Source organism: Coturnix japonica, chromosome 3, assembly GCF_001577835.2.
Source record: "Coturnix japonica isolate 7356 chromosome 3, Coturnix japonica 2.1, whole genome shotgun sequence".
NCBI lineage: Eukaryota > Metazoa > Chordata > Aves > Galliformes > Phasianidae > Coturnix > Coturnix japonica.
The window spans coordinates 31,159,354-31,179,334 of NC_029518.1; the positions used below are offsets into that span (position 1 = coordinate 31,159,354).

The 19,981-nt window shown below is 40.7% G+C and overlaps 1 protein-coding gene across 3 annotated transcripts; it reads right to left on the reverse strand.

Moving 5' to 3' along the window:
* EFCAB2 (EF-hand calcium binding domain 2) lies at positions 1 to 19,981 on the reverse strand. Of its 3 annotated transcripts, none has more exons than XM_015857681.2 (7): positions 19,630 to 19,981; positions 8,110 to 8,194; positions 5,064 to 5,136; positions 3,097 to 3,176; positions 1,453 to 1,495; positions 1,282 to 1,348; positions 1 to 504 (listed from the first exon to the last, which is right to left on the reverse strand). In XM_015857681.2, the coding sequence occupies exons 1-7, from the start codon at positions 19,652 to 19,654 to the stop codon at positions 374 to 376; spliced, it is 504 nt and encodes a 167-aa protein (XP_015713167.1). In that variant the 5' UTR covers positions 19,655 to 19,981; the 3' UTR covers positions 1 to 373. The 3 variants fall into 3 exon arrangements, with proteins under 3 accessions (XP_015713167.1, XP_032299827.1, XP_015713168.1); XM_032443936.1 differs by lacking the exon at positions 19,630 to 19,981 and adding an exon at positions 19,409 to 19,430; XM_015857682.2 differs by lacking the exon at positions 19,630 to 19,981 and adding an exon at positions 10,714 to 10,843.

Genomic DNA, 19,981 nt, shown 5'->3' on the forward strand with positions numbered 1-19,981 from the left:
TTTAAATACAAAAGTTTTATCATAGTAGCATGCCCTCACAATTCAGTCATCTTAAAATACTCACTGAGCATTTGTTTTCCCAGGTCTCATTTTTCTGTTAATCTTGCAGCAACAACTGTAAAGTCATTTCTTGACTCCATTATTTTTCAAACCAAATTCCATGATTCCTTTTCCAGATCTCACACAATATTTCTGTCAAGAACTCTTATGCTAAGTGTGAATAGATTTCAAAATATATACAGAAACTAAGGAAATAAAACTACACAGATTTTATTTTAATTATAAGTGCAAGGTCACACACTGTGTTTTGTTGTACTTGAAATTTCAGCCAACTGCTAAGCTACACTGCTGTTACCACAAGGCACCTCAGAGTCTACTGTGGGAGATCATCAGCATCTTCTACTAACAACTTTAAAATGTAGTCTCTGTAATGAACAGCATCTGTTTTTGGATCTATAGCACTGGAAAGCATCTCCTCCATTTCTTCCTCAGTAAACGGTTCACCTGAAAAAGAAAGGAAAGTAATGCTTTTTCTTGGTAATTATTCTTTTCAGGGCTGACAAATTACTACTTCTCTCTTGCAAGGATATTTTTTCAGGGCTTATGTGAAGGAAAAAAGAATCCAATTCCTTCACTTCTACAAATGCAGAAGTCCTCAATGCCAAGCCAGCTAGTCCAAGAAAGAAGACAGGGCTTGGATCTTTTGATCCACATTTAGTTCACAAGCTCCAAAACACCCAGTTTTGAACACGGCATGCTTGTCATTTGCTACTTGAGGCAGGCAGGTATGAATCAGCCATGCAAGAAAAGCAGGCTCTTCATGGGATACTGAGAATTACACTATATACAACTTAAATCTGGTCTTTGAATCTCCTTGTTTGCACAGGACACTAGAATTAAGATCAAGATAATGCAAGAATGAATGAGTACTGAAATTACCTGAAACATTTGGAAATCTAAACTGAAGTTTTAGAGTGAGGAGAAAAGGAGTCACATCTTTATGAAGCACATAAATGTGCACAGAATCACAAAATATTCACACAAGACTAAACTATGACTCCATAACAATAAGATCTTACAATATCTGCAAAAAGGCAGATACATGTTCTTTCCCTACATTGTTCACCAGGGAAATGTTCTAGTCTGTAAGACACTCATAAAGGCAACAAGATTGCTTGAAGACTCCTGCAAGTTTTAGCTTGAAGAATTAGGACCACAAGGTGCCATACATATATGTAATATTTATTTACATAAACAGAAATATTATAAAAATCATATTACCTTCTTCAGTCATATGTTTTACCAGCTCCTCTTTAGTAATGTATCCATTTTTATTCTCATCTAAAGCCTTTAAATAAAAGGGATAAAACTGTTGTGCTTCTAATCGTATTACATCAAGAATCAGCTACTTTTTTCCCCAGCAATTAGGTACCTGAATACTTAGTTACAGACCTCAAACGCATGTAGAAGAACATCTTCTGGAATAGGCCTGAAGCTGAAACCGTTGAATCAGAAAAGAGTTAAAGTTTGTAAGGCTGTTGCATTATTCTGAAACAATAAAGTATGAGTTCTAGAGAGGGAAAACCTACTTTCTAGTTTGTCTATGAAACATTTAATTCCAGTTTGACTTCATGGAACTTCCCATATCTTCACCCCTTGTGTTCTTCATTGTATTTCTGTTTGATTCTCCTTGTGCTAAGGAGCCAAATGAGTTGCTTTTGCATGCCTGAGCTGTCTGAGTGAGTTAGCAGGAATCAATAGTTGCTGAATCACTCCACATAGCAAATGCAGGGAACAGAAAATTGCCAAATCAAGAAAACAAAGTTTTGTCCAGGTAGGCCGGTAGCTAAGCAACAGATCACCTAGTGGGACTTTGACAGTCTATTGACGAAAGGCAACAGTTTCACAGAGAAAGCAGCAGTAGGTGCATATGTGTGTCTAAGCGCACCTGATTTCACAGCTTTCTTTTTAAAATGCTTGGTTGTTTCATCCAGACCCACTTCAGTCTTTTTCTATCTTAAAAACACAGTTCTTTGTGATTCAGATCTCAAGTGCACTTGAAAAAGTGAACTATAAACATGGCACCAAAAGATAAATGTGAGTCTTGACAAGCCTGAGCTAGCCTGGGAAAAGTGTGTGTTTTTGTGTGTGTGTTTGTGTGGATGGGGTGGAGGAAGAGGAGAGAGCCCAGGGCAGAAAGGCATTGCTTTGTGAAGTGTTGAACACCAGCGTGAAGCCAGAAATGGGCAATGAAGGCCAAAGAAGGCAAAGGTGCAGAAGACTGGGAAGGCAATGCACTTGTGCCAGCATGCAGGAACCAAACACCGATTGGTCCCTTTCCAGGCATGGGCACAAGGATTCAACACAGCCCCAGCGTCCCATACATCAGGATGTTGTGAGACAGTTGAGGGAAATCCCATAGCTATTTCATGTGTAGAACACCAAAAGAGCTCTGTATACAGAATAGTTTCTGGGTTATGGACAAGACTAAGTCTCCCTAAACCCTTGGCTACTACCTTTAAAACTCCCTATAGGTAAGATTGCTTTTTAGTGCAAAATATCAAAAGAGCACAAGTTCCTGTGTACATCCAAAGATTTGTATGTACTTTTGAATAATGGACAGCTTTCTTTCTCCAGACTTGTAGATCAGCAAATGTTTTAGACCAGCAGAGTGCCAGTTGTGTATATTCAGCTGTACCTGGCAGACACTTTGAGACATGAACATGAAGCTGATTTATACAACTTATTAAAAATACGCTTTAACAAACTGCTTCTCAGCAACTGCAACTCAGATAAAGTAATGGCTGGGACCTTGTTTGTACATAAAATATTTTCAGAGTTGAAATAGCAAAATAATTCTGATTCACACTAAAAATACAATAGCTAGACATTACCACAATTCATTATTATAAGCTGATATTATTTGTACCAATAGTACAATGCAATTTTATGTAGACTACATCATTTTGAACTAAAATCTCCCTACCTACCTTAAATTTTTTAAAAATCTGTGTTCCTTCAAGTTACATAAAATTACTGCAGATACAATCATTCAGAATCAACCATGCAAAAAATTAAAGACCCAGTTTACATTACCTTCTGTTGAGTAATACTTTTGTCATCACTGGAAGAAATTTTCCTAGATTAATATATCCAGTTGGTTCTTCTTCTTCTACCTAAAAATAAGACTTAAGCATGGTAAGTTATATGAATCATTAGCAAACTAACAGAAGAATCAGAAAATTGAGGTAAGTCCTGCAATAAAATTACAGATTTAGACTTCAAGTGAAGTTTTCAATATGAAATTTTTTAATGTTACATGGCACCAGAACATATGCCTGAAATGCTTATGTTCAAATAGAAAGAAATTAAAGGAAGAAATAATCTCCCAGACAAAACACATGCCTGCTACTTCAGAAACTTACAACAACTCAATATTGCCCTCTTGTGCTTAGAAACCAATTGTGCAAAAGAACTGGACACTAACTCAGCAGAGGTTGAAAAATGCAGACTGCAGTTATATTAGTGGAGGTGGGTATGACCTGAAGCACCCCTAGGTTGTGCAACATAATCATCCATCACAACACACTATCAGCACATTCCCCAGTGTGGTTTTGGCCTGTGCCATCAAACCTTTTACCCAACAGCTACCAGGTCCAGTTTGGGCATTGGGACTGTAGAAACTTCTCCCCAGCAGCCATTTTGTACAGCCACCCAATATAAAACATTAACCAGCATATGCATAGGCTGCTCTGTGACAGCTGGCTTCAATATCCAAGGACATGTTTAATTTGCTAATTTGGACACAGCCCCGGCCTAGTACTTCTCAAGGATGGAATCTGTTGCCACCACATGTTTTGTAGCCAGTGAGGGTTCATGAAGAGAAGGTCCAGAGAAGCAGACAGACGAAGTCAGGGCAGTCTCAAACAGTCATAAGGCAGTCCATATATTACTGCCTCTCAAATAAATTAACAGATTAGTCCCCAAACATCACAGACTTCTAGTAGCATTCACATAGCATTCCTACATGATAAAAGACTGCTCCCTACAACTTGGATGCATCTCTTCCCTAAAAGTTGAAACTTTTATCCCCAAACAGAGCTCTTAATGGAGATAGTTTGCTCCTGTCTGTGTTGACACTGAATGCTTGAACTGTTGTCTCACAGTCACATCCTGCCAGAACCATCATAGACACAGCTCTAGAAGCATCCATTCCTATAAGTTATACTACTTTTCAAAAACAATGTGAATTCTTTTTCCCACTTCTTTGCCCCATGCAATAATCCCACCCTGCCACGGCACCATCACTCCTGCCTTTCCATTACAAGTATGTGTTGAGGAGATAAAAATTACAGCATGGGAAAAAACTGTACAGAAAGACAGTAGAACTTCCTTACCTCTCCACATCACTGGGAGGACATCTAAGTCCTGGGAGTCTTTATGTTTGAATTCTGACTTGCAGGCTTAAGTAACCAAGCAAGAAAAGATTACTTAACTGAGAAATCTCAAGACTGGGATAGGCCTCGGAAGGACAGAAAATTGAGCAGGCTGGCTCTAAGATGTAGTGGTAACAGAATCTATTGGAAAAAAACTGCCATGTCTTTTCTCTGCATATTTTTGGATTTTTATGTATAATTTTAATACCTGTTCAAGGATAAGTTTTGTTATTTAGTCATCCAGTGTTTGTCTATGGCATGTCCAGAGCAGCTAGATGTCTAGGGTTTGGGTGTCCAATCTAATTGCAGTTTAGGGAAATCTTTTTCATCAGTCAAAAACATTTTATCCCTCCATTTTCTACAGACAGTCCTCCACCATGGCTGTGTCACAGTGGCCTTTTGTGGTAAATGACAGTCAGACTCCCCATTTTAAGCCATCGGTGTTGTTCCCTCAACAGCATAAAGGTTTGTTTCATGGCAACTTGAGAGACTGCCTAGCTCACTTCCCTGACACAACGTCTTTTCACCTGCAGGAAAAGAACTTAGCTTTCTCATATAGCAAGGCAGAAGGGTCAAACTTGTACAAGTTCAAGACAGAAGATAATAGAAAATACGTAAATCCTTTACCTCTGCAAGCAGTTTACGTAGCTCTGCCTCAGTTGGGAAGCAACCTAAAGATCTCACAAGTGCACCAATCTCTCTGAAAGAAAGTAAAACAACTGTGTCACTGATTCTGCAATACAAGAGTGGCTGCAGAGAACATAACCATCAGTTCAGAGCTCGCATATAGGAGCATGCATGTATACAGATATGTTATTATGTATAAGTATACATATACCCCATATACTAATGTAAAAGTACCCCACCTGCATAAGTATATCTATATAGACTTTTAAGGTAATTACTCAGTAAGCAATGCCTACTTTTACAGACATCAAATATCTTGAAGCTTTTTGAAGAGTATAATTGTACCTGTGGGTTTCCCAAGAATTCCCTATTGCTCGTGTCCATTACTGAGTGCAAGTTAATTTTCAATTGATTTCCTGTAGTTATTAGGCTTAACTGCAATAAAGTCTACATTTACATAGTTAAAAAAAACACCTTGAAATCTATTGATGTGAAAGGTGACAAAAATATAGGTTTGTTTTAAATGCAATAAAGATACAAATTCTAACTGCAGAAGACAACAAATACAAAAGTGAGGTGGCCCTGCCGCATTCTTCCTGCCAGATGGATAATTCTATTTTCCTCCTGACTATAATTTAGTTCAGCAGCTTCAGTTTCTGCTGTGTAGTGTCCAGCATACAAACATGACAGTTCAAATTAGCTCCTGTTCGTATACATTTTGTAAGTCAGACACAATGACAACTGTGTCACGGTTTTCATCTTAGATAAGATATTCTCAGTGACAACATTTGCAAAATCATGGACATCACTGACATAGGATATATTCTAAGCAGGGGATTCTATGAAACACTATCTTCCTCAGGCTTAATTTCTTACTAATTCTTGTATTTGCATTACAAGTTACCCAGCACTCATGTTATCCTATTAAGCCAGTGTAGCTTTCTGTATCCTTCGCATTTATCTGTTATTTCAGGAAACAACACTCATGCTTCTACAATCATGGCTAAGAATTGTGCTGTGCTGCCACCTTCTGATATAAGATAACCAGACGTTAATAGTCATATTACTGTGACACAGCCCTGCAACACAAACGCAGGACAATAAACAAGGCAATAAATTGTTTTTCACTATTGTAACTGTTCTTTGATTAAAATTAGTTGTAAAACAGTTCATTTACAGTGTTACATAGACTTTGAATGCCCTTTCTCACATGTTATAACTTACTGGCTGAATGAAAACATTAAAAAGACAGTTCTATTTGTATCATTTAATTGTTGTAACGTTCTTCTCAAGCTCTATATCCATCGCAGAACTTAGTGAAGAGATAGAAACTTTACATCTATGCAGACAAGACTGCAGATGTAAACAACAAACAAACAAACAAGTATGGCATGGTACAGTGAAGGTCAGGGGTTCCTCAGTGCCACCAAACCAGCCAGGAACAGGCAGCTCAGGGGATAGCAGGGCAGCCCCAGCTCTGGGCACTGATCATCTCCCTGGATGGAGATAAACCAATAGACTTAAGGAAATAATCTTAAAAGAAAAAAGAAAAAACTTGACAGAGGATGAAATAGAATTGAACCAGATGTGGAGACTTGTCCTGAAATTCCCCCTACCTACTAAAACTGAAAAGTCATTTCACATGCGAGTTCCTCACATGTACTGTCTAATGACAAAATAATTTCATCAGCTCTCCCTCTCCCTTGTAGTATTTCACTAATTGAACTGTAATTAAAAGATTTGGGGAGATTCTTGTGAAAACAGTAGTTTGAAATATGAAAAATTCCTTTAGTAATCTTCAAGGACAACAGCTTGTAAAAACTCAAGGAGACATAAGCATGTTTAATTTTTTTTATGACAAAAGTAATGTTGTTAGATGTTATGAATATTTATGTTAAAGTGAAATTGAAGTAGCATTGTTAAATATTCAGACTTCAAAAATATCAGTATTAACATTGAGAACTTTTAAATTTGATGTCCATTAGCTATGTATCGTGTATCCTGTTATGCCTTGATGAGTCGAACAGTCCAGATTCTTTTACTCCCTCAGACGTATATTTTGTTTCTATTTCCACAACACTGCAGGTTAAGGCCATAGCACATGCAGTTCCTGGCCTTCCTGGCCATCCCATTCCCTCAATTTTGATCATGCCACTTCAAAAATAGAAACAGCCGTATAAGAAGCATCACAAAAACGAATGACTAGAGGAATGGAACAGTTTCTCATTAAAGATTAAACATATATAGACTCTTCAGCATTGAACTTCAGTGATGGAGGGGTGGTATGACTGAGAGCTATTAAATCACCAATGGTGTTCAGAAATTTAATAGAGAACAAATATTCACTATCTAACATAAAGAACAACATCAGGAGTCACTCAGATCCACGTGGTAGATGTACAATAATGAAAAAATTCTGTGTATTTGCTCAATTCCTTATTCCTTCCCCAACTAACAACTACTAGCTCAGATTAAGATAGTTGACCACATGGCCTTTCAGTGCAACTGAGTGTGTTCACCCTTATGTTCATTGTTACGTACCGTTACTGTATGGTTAATATAATAAGCCTACATGCAAGTTACATCTGAGCTTCCTAAAACACTTCCTCATGTGACAGCAATATCCACCTGTCACAGTACCTCGGAGAAGGAGGGCTAAGTGCACTGCACTGAAATAGGGATGACCTATTGAGAGCATGTTGTAATCATGACACAGACAGGCAGGGACACCCCTTAATGTGCTGAGATTATTTTTAAAGTGAAGGTATCCAAATGAGCTATTAGAGCAGAGATCTGCTAGCAGTAACTGCAACCTCAGACTTCTTGACTGGATTAACCCTCCTCTTATGGCCCCATAAGTCTCAGCATCCCTTTCTCAAGTCAGTCTCAGTCTCCAACCACTGAACAATGCAAAATGTTTACCAAACAAAGAAATACTTGCCTGATTGTTTAAATTACATTTTATGGTAAGGCAGATGCAAGTTTGGAGAGTTTCTTATTTCTGTACTACAGCCTGTAATATCTCAATGTGAAGATATTTACAAACCTGACATCCATAGTTTCATTTCCTTCGCGATCAAACATCTGAAAAGCTTCTCTAATCTTTTTCTCAATTGCAGCTACCATGCGATCTGCAAGAAAAAACACAGGGATAACATAGCATTTCCTTTTATATGCCAATAAACTCCTTCAGATACTTGTCAGGTTAGGGTTTTTGGGTGGATTTTGTTTCCTTCGCCGTACTATCCTTTTCTACTTTTCCCAGTTCTAGCACGAACTAGATACAGCTCCAGGCACTGCCAGTTAAGTAAGACTAGCAGGGAGTTGGGCTTAAGTCTTCTGGTTCCTTCAGAACAATTATTTCCTCTTCAGATTATCTAGACTGTTTGCCAGCACTTCACGCTCATCTGAAGACAGCCCCTAAGCGACACACCTGTCCCAGCTGTGAAATTTCTTCTTCACAGACCACAGCTTCAGTCTTTGTATGGAACAGAAGCAATTAAATAGATGTGGCTCTGCCAGACTCTTGAGCAATGAGCATTTAAAAAAGCTATTTCCAGTTAATACAATTTGCTAGATGCTACCATTTATTTAACTATATGAGCTTCCTTTTCTTCCCTGGGGCCAATTGCTCTGATAGTTCAAAAAGTCCTTTCACAGAAGAGAAATTATATGCAGGAAAAAAGCAGCATCAAAAGAATACAACCTTAAACAACCACTTAAAATGCTAGGGAGCAGTATTTGCTGCTCAGCAGAAAAGATTTCGTTCCAATGCAGCCTGATGAACACATTTACATAATGTGATCCCCTGAAACTCTTTTAAAGCTACATAAAGACTAAGATTAAGCTTTTATTGATGGACACACCCACAGATTTAATTTTATTATTTGATGTTACTGCTCAACACACCTGAAGCAACAGTCTTTATAAACATTAGTCCAGGTATATTTGAATAAATATGGTCAATTTTATATTTAAATGCCTACATGCATATAGGCACTTCATTAATTACTCCATCCTCTTTGCAGTACCACATTATGGTTAAAAGCAGGTGTAATGAAACTCTGAGGTGTCTGGTGACCTCTGGTGAACCATACCTCACATGGGGCTGCCTTTGACTGAACAGGTCAGTCCAAAAGGACAAGAGATACAACTGGGTAACCTCTTTCCAGCGATAGCCAGATCTGGAGTCATCTACATCTTGTTCTGTTTTTAGTTGAACAGGTTCTTATCAACAGCTCTTCTGTAGATCTCTCCATCCACTAATCATGGCTCTCCAGCAGAAAGTAGTGAATCCTATCAGTGACCATACTTAGAACCCCTGGCTACTCTAGTGTCATTTAATCTCTATCCTACCTGCCACTATTTAAGCCAATAAGATAGGAAGTCATTTTGGTCCCACAGGTTGAAATACCCAAAATGAGATTCTCCCTGCCATCTCCTTTCAACTTCAGTGAATCTCCTCCTGCTTATAGATCCAAGCTATAGGATTTATAGTCACCCTGCTAAGACCACTCCAACATTTTTCTGCAAAACCCCTACAACTAAACCTTACAAATTCCAGCTCTCCCCATCATGCCCACAACCACAAGCAGTACTCTTTGCCTCACCATGCAGTGCCAAGCAAAAAGCTGAGATGAGAAGGTGGTTGGGCTATGGGGAGTATCTGAGCCAGCTGGAGATGAAAAATGTTCACAAAAATGTAAATTCTCTGCTTAAGATCTGAACCTACTGCATGCTCCAAAGAAGGGTTTGTCCAACAAGCAGAAATAACTAATGAAGTTCTTACTCCTCTGACAATCAACAGGTTTAATATGGAGTTAAAATACTACAAATGTGTCAAGATGCACTAGTAGTCCTTCAACAGAACAGGAGAGTGATGCTGGTCAAAGATGTGAAGCCTCTACCACGTTCCCCTCAACAGCAAACCCTATTTATTAGGTAGATGTACAGGGCAAAAGAATGAAAGAAATAATAAAATAATAATAAAAGGCAAAAATAACTGGTCTTTAATGTTTGCAGCCACTGTTTCATTTGAACTATTCCAAAGTACTTCACAACACTTTTAAGGGAAATTAGAGCATAAAAGTTACATACATAAATCTCTATATAATATGGCTGTAGTTCTAATTAAAAGAAATTTGTAACATTTATTTCCTCATAAATATGTGGCAAGAATAAGCAGATTCACTAAGATTAATTCTTGGTGATCTGACAGCAAGACACTGTTGTGCTACTATTTCCTACCTAAGTAATTTCCTTTGGAATTTCCTATATTCCAAAGCAAAGTATACCACTCCTTACATTATTTCACCATGACTGTTTGTATTGCCCTTGTGAAGTTTGTTCAGGAACCTGGCTGACTTAAAAGCACTGCAAATGCTCTCCCCAATCCAAAGAAAAAAGCCTTCCAGCATATAAGTTACTCTATTTTAAGAAAATTACTAACAAAAAGGAACACAGAGAAAATCTTGAAGCCATTTGAATCTGACTTATACACAAAACCTTTCTGCTCTATAGTAGAAAGCACATGCATTAGGTTTTGTTTAGTGACCTCAACTCCAGAAGAAGTGTAAAGTACAGTTGTAAGGTAGAATGATACAATAATGATAACAGATATTCAATAGGTAGTTTATAGGGAAAAACTCACCAATATGGATGCCTTCACTGGGAAATGCTGAGGCAATCTCCACCAGAGAGCAATCTCTAAGAGAAGCTGCCTTAGTGGTGGTCAGCCCTTAAATGAGGTCTGGAGGAGGTGGAGTCAAGCTCCACCCCTTCCGGGAGCACAGCTAAATTACTCTCACCTGTGCTCCCACGGCTGACCTAACACTTGCCTCAGCTGATTAATCAGAGGTTCAGGCTGTGATTACCAGTTTCCCATACAACAGTCAACTCAATATGCTGAAACATTAATTTTATGCTCTGCTCTAGAAATCATTGGACAAATATTTTCTTCTCTACTTTGAACATCCAATAGCATGCAAAATACAAAAACAGCAGATATCTGAAAAGGAAAGAGCAATATGATTAAGCTGTAAGCTTGTGGAATATGAAATGACTGAGCTGAGATCTTCGCAGACAGTAGTACCTAGTCCAAGCTATTGGACTAGGGGTTCAAGCTATAGTCTACAGAGCTAGGAAATGGATGCTCTGTGTTCTAGATGTTATCACCGATTATTCCATAGGCAAACTGAATTTTAGCCTTTCTCCAATAGAAGAAGAAAGAAGTTTAACTGTTTTTTTGTAGAAGTCATTTTCAAGCGTTCTCAAAGAAGTAAAAATTAAGTCCTACTGAGATCCAGCCCTTCACAATTAAACTCATTTTGCACTAAGAAGGTGATTAGTTTCTCCCCTTCACAATAGGCAAAAAAATGTTTCCTTCCTGCTGTTCAAAGCAGCTCCTGAACAGCAGCTGATTGCTGATGACAAGCTAACTCTGGGACGTGGAGGGGAATGATGCTAAAGTTCTGTGGTGTGCCAGAGAAAATTCCACTCCCTGGTAGGCAGTTAGTCTGAGTGGTTAACACAGGCATATATCAACTCATGCAAAAAAATGCACTTCATGCAACTTGGGAAATGCACCAAAAATATGCCCTGATGCTTTTACTGTATGCAATCTGTGCACCTATGTTATATCTATATATATAGATACCTATTTACACTGAAGCAATCTTAAGCATCATAAGCATCAGCGGAGATGCCTGTAATCCTAGGAAATGATCATGGAATCTTATCTAGTTATACTCAGCTGGAGTTCAATTTTCTCAAACCTGAAGCACCTGCTGAAGTTTGATGAGTGATTAGTTTTTATACACTTATTTTGTTGTTGTTGTTGTGGGAGGAACCCTCCCCATTTTCACTTTACAAAACAAATTTGTGACTACATCTGCATCAGAGGAAAAATGGAGATGTAGAGGCTGGTTTGTATGACAGGGCTGCATGTTGGGAAGTAGAGCGTATCACATTCCCAGCCAAAGCAACTTAAAGCAAGACAGACCCTGGAGGAAAGAAGGCATTCCTTATCTGGGGTGAACCCTGACAGTAGCCTGTAGCAGAATCCAGCCAAGACCAGCAAGTCTGGGCCTTGGAAATGCAGATACGCAGACTGGAGCCAGGACTTGGCTACTGCACCAGATCTTCCTGCTGATTAAGTGTTCTGGATCTAACAGCACGCCCAGAAAACCACAAGTTCAACTAATCCAGGTTAAAACTGCAAGAGCTTCAGGCATTTTCTAGTGAGTAATTTGTAACCCATACTACAGCCTTTCCTTTTATACCTTCTAGAATAGCCCAGTGGAGGCTGTCAGCCCCTGCTGCACTGGTGTTAGTAGGCAGCAGCTCTTCCCTTCAGAAATGATGATACAAGCTAGATCCCCACATATGTAGCACAGGAGGCAGGTTTTCTGCTCCCTGCTTTGACCAGTCAGGACTACTACCTCTAAACAGTAGGGAAGCGCATGAGCAAATGAACACTTGGCCCCCAGCCCTCTCCAAGGTTTAGTCTACTGCTGTGCAGCCGCTGCTCCAAAAACCGTGTGCAGCTCCACCTCACCACAGCCCTGGGCTGCCTCTGCCACCTTCTGCTATGCCCCTGACTGCTCAGGTACTGCACTCAGGTGTGTAGAGTAGTGCTCTGCCTGGCTCCTTTCCCTACAAATTTTTATCATCCTAGTACAAAGTCCCTCTGTGCTCTGAAATGGTCAATAGTGAGAGCTAATGCCCTGACCTGACCTTCTTAAGCGCCTTACTCCTTCTATCCTAACCCATCATTGACCCCGTATTAAGGAGTTCAGGACTGTGAGCAGTAACACGGGGCTTACTGGCTGACTCCTGGAGAATGTGCAATACTGGGAACAAAAAGAAATGCATGCTGGGTATGTCTCATGTATGGCCAAACCTATAGACAAAAAGTAGCAATAATCTCTTTGAGTTTCAAAGAATCTGAAGTCATCATTATGTACAGCAGAAATGCCTGAGCATCTTTTGAAACACAACAGCATCTGCCATGACCTTAAAGGTTTCTCCAGCTTTCACACAAGTCTGTTCTCCCACACTCTGTGTATTTGTTGTTGCAGCCTTTGCAAAAAAGCCACTTTCTTTTTTTTTCCTCACATTTTGTCATGTGTTAAAACTGTTTCACCTCATCACTATTTTGTCTTCTTGCATTTCTTGAAGTGAAAGGTTGAGCAAGACAGTTCTCCAAACTCCGAAGTGAGGCGCTTACAGTGACCTTAGATCACACCAAAGGTTTCTAAGTCATAATGGATCATAATGACATGCATTTTCATTTGATAAGCTGTCAAGTGGTTTATGTCAGGAGCAGCTGTGGCATTTTTAGAATGGCTATCAGAACACAGCATTAAATATTCAGCTGTAGTTCCCAGAATTTGGCTTCACCTGCCTCTTCCAGCAGTCAGCCTTATTTGCTACCTGTTGCTCCCAAACCTTCCGCGGGATGTTCACAACAGCTGCACGTGATTATTTTAAAAGCAGCACCAATAGGAATTCTCAAGAAGAAAATGTCAAGAAGAACATGTCCAAGTCAGACCTAACAGGTCTCAGTTCTGACCTGGATTTCAGCCAGCCAAGCTCATCATCTATTCTGCAACTACTCAAGTGGTAGTTGAATTTGCCTTCATGAAGACAAGCTCTCTATGAGCCAAAAATGCAAGCTCTGAGTAATACCGCTAACCGTAACCTACATGTAGGAGCAAAGCACTCCTTCTGCTAGCTGGTATCTGTAGACAAGTTGCCAAATACCTGCCAAATACCTGTCACTGTGTACAAGTGGCATTGAGGGCGATGAAATAACACACTTTGCCACAGTGACCTGCACTATGACTGGGGTAAACCTTCCCTTTTAACACAAAAATCATCTTTGTTTTCTGAACAAGATGTGTCCTATGTGGAGATAGCTTCCAGACATTGAAAGAGATGGAGAAAGACCTTCACATAGATGTGGACTGCTTCCTGTACACATGATTCACAGGTAATATACAATTACTATCTTCTACTTCTCTTGAGGAAAGTCTTAACATTATCCTTCCTAGAGTGATCTGAAAGAAATGACAGCACTTGAGGTTTGTTAGCCTGCAAAAAATAATTGCTACACTTTCTTTGAAGTCAATACCAGCTTCATGCAGTCTTCCTTTTCATCAGGCAGAGATAAGCTCAGCATAAATCTCCATTAGCGGCGTCCTGTGCATCCCTAAATTCCCAGCTCTGGCAATTGTACCAGGCAGCACTCCTGCTGCAGCTCAGAGCTAGCAAAAACTCTAATCTCCACTGCTGCAATTTGTTCCATATCTTTCATCCCAGCTACACCTGGGAGCTAATGAAAGAGTTATGTCTAGCCCATACTCATATTCTCTTTCATCACCAGTGGCAAACTGCCCTGCAAGGATATATAGCTCTCCTGGCAACACTGGGAGTTGTGCTATACCTTCAGCTGCTGCTGAAAAGTAAGAGCTAACATAGGCTGCCACAGGGCCAGAAAGCAGCCTGTGCTGTTGTAATGTGTGCTCTCTGAAGGCAGAGCTTCCATTCCTTCTGAACTCTACACAGCCACAGGGGACAATTCCAGCACTCACAGCCTTACACACTCCCCCAAGCTGCCCAAGAAATGATGCCCAAGATGGAACTTCTTCAAAAAGCTTCAAATCTGATAAGTTTTTGAAAGCAATGGCTGTATGCAGCAGCCATCGGTGAGTTTTCCTTTACAAATAACCTTTTGAATTATCTTTGCTACCATCTTCATATTATTCAACCTTACAGGCCACTTATAAAAACATCCCATGGGACCAACACACAGTGCAACCTCAAAACCCTTGCTGGCCGTGTTTGGGTTTGGGAAGCCCCTGCCTTTCACATTGCACCAGGTCCCTGCATACTCACACGGTAGCCACAGTTACTGCCCCTCACCTTCACCCTGCCAAACCCCACTGCCAATAGCAACAAAGCAGTACCTGCTCACACAAATTAAGGTGGCTTGCAAATAAATAAATAAATAAACCCTCAGATCTCAGAAAAATTAGCATGCAGATATGGAAATTCTTAATAACAAGTTAACTACTGCTAGAGAGAGACTTTGTGGGAGTTCTCCAGCTATCAGTGCTGTGTATCTGCTGGTTGGCATTGTTTGAGAGACAAAAAAAGTTTAAAGCCTTTCTGCAAACCAGCTCATTTTGTACTCAGTAATTCAGTTAGATGTACAGCCAGACTGAAGAACTTCTGCTATTTTATGTGCCATGGAAACAAGAAATCTGCCAATCTGCAAGTACCTGTTCTACATGCATTTGAGATAACTTCTAGTGCAGGACTACAGCCAAGAGGATGAGACATCTGCAGCCTGTGCTGATCTATAAAAGATGGGCACAATTTATTCTTTGTTTCAGTCTGAAGTACAAATATTAAAACATAACTCAAACTGATGTCAAGGCGCATGTTAAACTGTATTACGACCTAATAAAAGATATCAACTTTCCTCCTCAAACAATTTCTCACAGCGATGCCAACAAAAGGAAGTAGTATTCATCTCTAAATCCTCAAGTGGTAAGACTATACACTGATTTTTTAAGGGATCTCATATATTTGGGTTTTCTTCTACACCTGAAATATTCCTTGCTTGAGCCCTATGAAAGCTACTTATTTTAACAATGTATGCCAATGTTCTATTTGTTCTTCAAAAGAAACACTGCCTCTTACAATTAGAGATAATTCACCCACTGAACTACTTTAGCCTGAAGGTTCATTGCAAGTGTTTAATCTGGAGCTTTTTGTACTTTTGTATGCTGACGCTTAACCCCTGAAAACCACAAAGAAAAAAAGAAAAAGCAATTTACAATCCTCAGTACAGCAGGACACTTAAATGGACTCATGTACTTAACATCATGTGCATCGTATTGTCACCTTCAATGGGATTCCCCAACGCTGTACACAGATGAAGCACTTTGCTGAGTCAGGTTTGAAACTGTCCTGTTAGTTAAGTGAGCTGTGAGTGCAACTATTGGTTACAAATAACAACTTTCTGATGCAGGTGGTAGAGAAACCTACAAGGGGAGGGGAGTTACTGGACCTTATTCTCACTAACAAGGAACCTTAACTTGTTAAGGAAGTTAAGGTGGGGGGCAGCTTGGGTTGTAGTGATCATGAGATGGTGGAGTTCAAGATCCTGAGTGGAAGAAGCAAAGCAAAAAGTAGGATTGCTACTTTGGGCTTTAGGAGAGCCAACTTTGATCTCTTCTGGGACCCTACTTGGAGCTGTGAACAAGAAATCAGGAAAGGGTGAGAGGATCTGGGGAATGGAAGATTTTGCTTTAGTCAAGGAAGAGCGCCTAGGCAACACCAATGTTCATAAATCCATGGGACCTGATGGGGTGCATCCATGGGTGCTGAGGGAGCTGCCAGAGAATCATAGAATCATAGAATTACACAGGCTGGAAAAGACCTCAAAGATCATCAAGTCCAACCGCAGCCTAACCATACTACCCTAACAATCTTAAACCTCTGAGCACCACATCCAAACGGCTCTTAAACACACCCAGAGATGGTGACTCAACCACCTCCCTAGGGAGCCTATTCCAGTGTTGAACCACCCTTAAGAAAAAAAAAAAAAAAAAAAAGAAGTGTTTCCTAATGTCCAACCTAAACTTACCTTGGCACAACTTGAGGCCATTTCCCCTCATCCTGTCACTTGTCACCAGTAAGAAGAGACTTGCCCCTCTCTCACTGTAGGAACCTTTCAGATACTGGAAGAGAGCAATAAGGTCTCCCCTCAGCCTCCTTTTCCCCAGACTGAACAGCCCCAGCTCCCTCAGCCTCTCCTCATAGGGCTGATTTTCCAAGTGCTCCACAAGCCTCGTTGCCCTTATCTGGACCTGCTCTAGTACCTCCATGTATTTTTTGTACTGAGGTGCCCAAAACTGAACACAGTACTCGAGGTGAGGCCTCACCAATGCTGAGTACAGGGGCAGAATTCACCGAAACCTGGACAGGCTGGAGAGCTGGGCAGTAAGAAACCGGATGAGGTTTAACAAAAGCAAGTGTAGAGTCTTGCACCTAGGGAGAAATAATTGCATTCACCAGAACAGGTTGGGGGATGACCTGCTGGAGAGGAGCTCTGCTGAGAGGGACCTGGGTGTCCTGGTAGACGACAGTGGCCAAAAAGGTACATTAAAAAGAGCATGGCCAACAGGTCAAGGGAGGTGATCCTCCCCCTCTGCCCTGGTGAGGCCACATCTGAAGTACTGTGTCTGTATTGGGCTCCCCAGTACAAAAAAGACGGGGATCTCTTGGAAAGAGTTCAGCAGAGTTCATAAGGCTCTAGAGCAGAGGTAAAAACTCTTTCCCATCTCCACTAACAACCTTATTGTGAGTTTTTCACAAGTTGGGAAAAGGATCTGTGAGGACTAATGACATACTGCAGCAGTAAGTTAAATTCCCCAGAATCACTACTATTTACCAGAGAAAATCCTCATCAGAGAATGGCTATAAACCATCTCCTTAAGTCTTCACATCACAATCAGTTATGTTTCTGGAAGACCTTTGTTACCCAGAATCAGTCGTCCAGTTCTGTATGGGTATAAAGGTGTGCAACAGGAGCTCAGAATATTTCATCTACTTCCTTTTGGATTCAAATTCATGACTTATTAATTGTATTTTAAGTATGTGCTAACTAGCACAAAGAATACAGTGTGTATAAAACTCTCATACTGATCACATACACAGTATTACCATAATGATAAAGCCACACTGAACATTCTCTTTTATGTACTTCCATGTAATTTCTTAAATCCCAGCTGGAGAAAAATACGTCTTGTCTTCCATCTAGTTTTACTTCAGGCACTACTGGTCTGACATTTTACTTTCAGGTTCTAGTAACATCGGCACTGAGATCAGAGAGATGGAAACTTAGAAAATCTGACACGTTCTGTGAAATTATAAAGAAAGTACCTGAGAACAAATGGAAGAACAGACAGATGGAATTAAGTAGCAAAAAAGGGGAAAGAAACAGAACGATGGGAAGAAAGATACAGACAAATACACAAAAGAGAAAGATGAAGCAGTGTAATGTAATCAGATGGGAATAAAGAAAAAAAAATAATTAAATAACGTTGAAAGCACAAATGCAGGAATACAAATTCATGCATAAAACATACAGCTCCATATATCATGGGCATGATATTAGCACTCACACACATGCAAGATTTTATTCGCAATTATGTAAGCTAGAGGGTAACACATTATCAATGTCATGCAAAAGAGGCTGCAAGACTTGGCCTTACACTGTTTTTTCTTGTGTACATCCAGTATATCTGTTAAACATTAAGGTAAGCATTTTAACTTTGATGAAGACAAACTTGAAAATAATAGGACCTAAGGGAAACGTTTACCACAAAAGCAGGTGGAACTACAGTTCTACCAAGAACCAAGGGGAATACCCTAAAGACTAATTATTCGACAATAAAACTAATGCTGTTCTTCTCTTTGAGACACAACAAAGTAAAAGCTGCAGTTTGTGTTTATGTAAAATGCTTGTCAGAAGCACAATTGCTGCATGAATCCAGGATTTGAGGATTCTAATCAGCCCCCTAACTGCTACCTGCAGGAGGTCTAAGAGCAACTGACATGGAGATAAGCCATCTCCTCTTATGGGATGCTTCTGCACTTCGGTGAGACACTGAATATTAGTTTGCCTTGGTGATGAGACACCTCTATGAGGCATTAAGGAAATCATCTGCTCAATAAAAGTGTAGGATTCTCATGAGTGTCCAAAGGGAAGCTAGATGCCTTGTCTTCACACTATCCATGAGATACAAGTCATTGTCTTCTCCCTACAGGCAGGAAATCAAAGCCCAGCTTGCCACCTTCCTGTGATCTGTCAGGAAGGGCCAGGAATGGAATTCTTGACAGCACAGTTTCCCTCTAGCAGATAACTTGTGGTGGTCTCCTGGGAACAGCTCTTTACAGGATGATAAACTACCTCTAGTAATTAAAAAACAATCAACAAAAGGGTGTGTCTTCAGCAAGACGGCGCTTCAACTTCTTTAAAATTACATTCGAACTAAAAAAATGCATTAGAAGCTATTGATCAAGCAATCAGAAAAACTCCTCATTCAGCATTACCCACAACTTTTTGTTGTGGGTTTTTCACAGAAAATTGTGCTTTTACTCATTAATACGAAATAACTTATTAGTTACAGTGTTCTCAATCTGTGACTTATTACCACGTTCTCGTGTTTATTTACACAAAGGACGGCACTCAGAAGCGACACTGTTACGAGCTGCTCAGAGTGCACAACCTTCTGGAAACGACGCTGGGACACCCTTGCGGGAGGAGTTACCTCTCGCCTTTCAATCACACTTTCTGGCAGCGCTTCCTGAAGCAGAACACGCCTCCCTCTAAAAATAAGCCCCGGAGCCCCGAGAGTCAGCCGGGATCGCTTTTCCTTGGCGGAGGGCTGGCCCCGCCCCACGCCGTCACCCAAGGCTGGGCCCCTCGCTTCCCACTCCCAGGCGCGCTCCGTCCCGCAGGCCGCTGTGCAGGCCCCGTGCCCGGCCTTACCGTCACTGCTCACCGCCTGCGCCATGGCCGAGCCCCGAGCCGTCGCCGTGGCGACGCGGGGCGCAGCGGCCCGGCGGGCGCTCCCCTCCTTCCACCGCGGCCTCCCCTGGCCCCCAGCGCCAGGCCTGAGCTGGCAGCCCTCCGCCCTGGGAAGCAGTCACCGGGCCCGCTGAAATAAAAAGCATATAAAAGCTGAGTGAAGCAGTGCAGTGATTTTTTGAGTGCACTAACTACTGCACTGCGTGGTTTCAAGAGCAGTGAGTGACAGCCATAGTCCTGGGTGCTAATGCTCCAAAACATCCATCGCACCCAAACACGGATCCCAGGCATGGAGGCTGCAGCTGTAACCCAC